The sequence below is a fragment of the Dipodomys ordii genome, unplaced genomic scaffold, assembly GCF_000151885.1.
Source record: "Dipodomys ordii isolate 6190 unplaced genomic scaffold, Dord_2.0 Scaffold70, whole genome shotgun sequence".
Taxonomy (NCBI): Eukaryota; Metazoa; Chordata; class Mammalia; order Rodentia; family Heteromyidae; genus Dipodomys; species Dipodomys ordii.
In genome coordinates, this window is record NW_012267286.1 from 946,536 (window position 1) to 949,438 (window position 2,903).

General features: G+C 39.7%; 1 protein-coding gene across 1 annotated transcript in view; it reads left to right on the top strand.

Moving 5' to 3' along the window:
• Positions 1 to 2,193, top strand: part of Prss12 (protease, serine, 12 (neurotrypsin, motopsin)) — a 74,221-nt gene extending 72,028 nt beyond the window's left edge. The window contains 1 exon segment of the mRNA XM_013023734.1: positions 1,880 to 2,193. Coding sequence (XP_012879188.1) covers positions 1,880 to 2,193 — 314 coding nt within the window.
• The last annotated feature ends 710 nt before the right edge of the window (positions 2,194 to 2,903 follow it).

Here is a 2,903-nt window from a genome sequence, read left to right on the forward strand (position 1 = left end):
GAACCCAGGGCCTCATGCATGCAAGGCAAGCGCTCTACCACTGAGCCACTTTCCCAGCCCCTCAAGTTAAATTTTTATGGAGACTTCCTTAACATAGAACACAGGTGGAGGGTGAAGTGAAACCCACAAAAAGTTTCTCCTTCATTCTCCCTTCCCATTCTTGCAAACCTTAAGCAGAAAGAGTGCTTAGTTTGTTCTTGTTTTTGAATCATCTTGCTGTAGTTAAACCAATTTTTTTTCTTTTTTGGGCTTGAACTTAGGGCCAAGTTAAAGGACAGCATGAAAGCTGTTCCTGAGCTTTGTTGCTCAAGGCTAGTGCTCTGCCACTTGAGCCACGTCTGGCTTTTTTGGTGCATAATTGGAGGTAAGAGTCTCAGGACTTTCCTAGCTGTTTTCAGATCTCAGCCTCCCAAGTAGCAAGGGTTATGTGTGAGCATTTTTATCAGGAAGTACTTGCTCAGGTTAGGGTCAAAGCAGGCTTAGATTTTATCTGGATTAGGTGGACTAAAACTAGATTTAGAGACCTCTGCAGTAGCAAGATGTAGAACATTTATTCTAGATAACAGAATATCAAGAAAACACTGGAAATGATCCTGAGGTAAAGTTCATAAAATCAAAGTATGCCATCTCAAAATACAGTATGTTGGCCCATGTGAAAAATGGATGCTCTCAGAAGCTAGTTAGAATGATTTTATATGGGAAAATGACACCATGACACCATATCTGAATATAAAATGACCAAGTAAGTAAATTACAGAATTTTTAAATAGCCTAGTTATCCCGATTTAGTGGAGATTCTAATGGGTCTATATACAAGAAAATGTAATCATGGAGAACATGTCAGTTGTACATTTCCTACATGGGAACAAGTAAGTACTGAATGGCTCAGCAACTAAAGTTCGAGAATACTTGCACTTGGTGGTAAAAATGAAGACTATGTCGATACAGCAAAGCAGGGCCAATGCTTGATTTCTGAACCATTTTGTACACTACCACATACCTATTTAGGTATTTATGTATATATGCTTTGCCCATATGTGGGTTTGAACTCAGGGGCCTTGAGCTCACACTTGGCTTTTTTACTCAAGATTGGTGTTCTACCACTTGAGCTAGGCCTCTACTTCTGTCTCTTTCTGGCTAATTGGAGATTAAGCATCTCAAGGACTTTTAAAATTGTCTTGGCTGGCTTTGAACTGTAATTCTCAGATTTCAGCCTAAGCAGGTAGGATTACAGCCATGAGTCAGGAGCATCATTTATTTTTTTAATCCTGAAATTCAATGTAGTTAGTGTGCTAATTCAAAACCAGCACAAATACACTTCTGGCTTTTTAATATACAAGACTGTAGTAAAATATAATATAAAAAATAATATAAAGACTGTAGTAAAACCTGCAGTAATTGTGCTTTCTGTACCTTTCCTTTTAAGCTCAGAGCCCACATTACTCATTATTTCTTGAAAATTTCAATATTGAGAAACAAACTTGTTTTCTGTACTCCTCACTACTCAGGGGACTGAGATCTGAGGATCACAGTTCAAAGCTAGCCCAGGCAAAGCTAAGACTCCACTTAACCACCAAAAATCCAGAAATGAAGTTGTGGTCTCAATGGCTGAGTGCCAGCCTTCAGTAAAAAGGCTAAGACAGTGCCCAGGTGGACTTCAAGCTCCAGTACTGGCACAAAAAGTCCCTGTAAACTTGTATTCCAACTAGAAGTTCCAACAACAAAAAAATGTAGGTAGCACTACATAGTTCACTTATAGTTTAAACTTATTTGAATCACATGAATGCCATGATTTCATTTTCACAAATACTAAATGTTTAACTGTTGACATGTTATCATTAGCTGGAAGTTCATCAATTAATTAATTTGGTTTGACTAGGACGAGCCTATTCAAGAACACTCCAACAAGCAGCCATCCCCCTACTTCCCAAGAGATTTTGTGAAGAACGTTATAAGGGCCGGTTTACAAGGAGAATGCTGTGTGCTGGAACCCTCCACGAACACACGAGTGTGGACAGCTGCCAGGGGGACAGTGGAGGACCACTTGTGTGCCAGCGGTCTGGAGACAGCTGGGTTGTGTATGGAGTGACATCTTGGGGATATGGTTGTGGACTTAAGGATTCCCCTGGTGTTTATACCAAAGTCTCAGCCTTTGTACCTTGGATTAAAAGTATCACCACTTTAGCTCCTTGAAACCCGAGGGGGGGTGGGAATAGAAAGCCATCAGCCTCCACTACTAGCACTAATCTAGAAGTGACAACTACAGGAGACTGAGTTCTGTGTTCCTCCTGCTTTTTGTTGTGGTAAAAGCTATGCAGCACTTGCTGCTTTTGAAAACCTGTGAACTCTTTTGGTTATATACCTCAATACTGGTTGCTTTTAAACTAGCATTGCTAGCTACCAAGTTTACAGGGGAAACAAAATGCTCATTTAAGTCTCATCTCTTCTGCATGCACTTCCCACATTGACTTTGCAGTAACTGTTCTTACTTTAATGCAATATGGTACTTGGATTCATATTTAAGTGTCCACATTTGATAAAAAGTTACCTTAAATTAAGAACGGGATCATTACCTAGTTTGGCTTTTTTTTTAACCGGTGTAACCTCTCTTATGAGGTAATCAAAGGCCTAAAGGGTATTCCATTATACACCTGTAGCAGCAATAATCACTAGGCTACAGGATGTGCTTGTCCCAACATTCCCATAAATGCCTTGTTACTTGCTACTTACTTCCTCCTAGTTAAGTTCCAAATGTATTTTTCAGAAGAGTTAAGCCACTTTGTAATTTGGAGGATTTCCGGTAACATTTACAACCTTCATTATCTAACTTAATAGTTTCATGGCCCATGACAAGTGTGCCATCTACTGGAATGTCCCTGTAACTGACTCACAGGTTTTCCCAA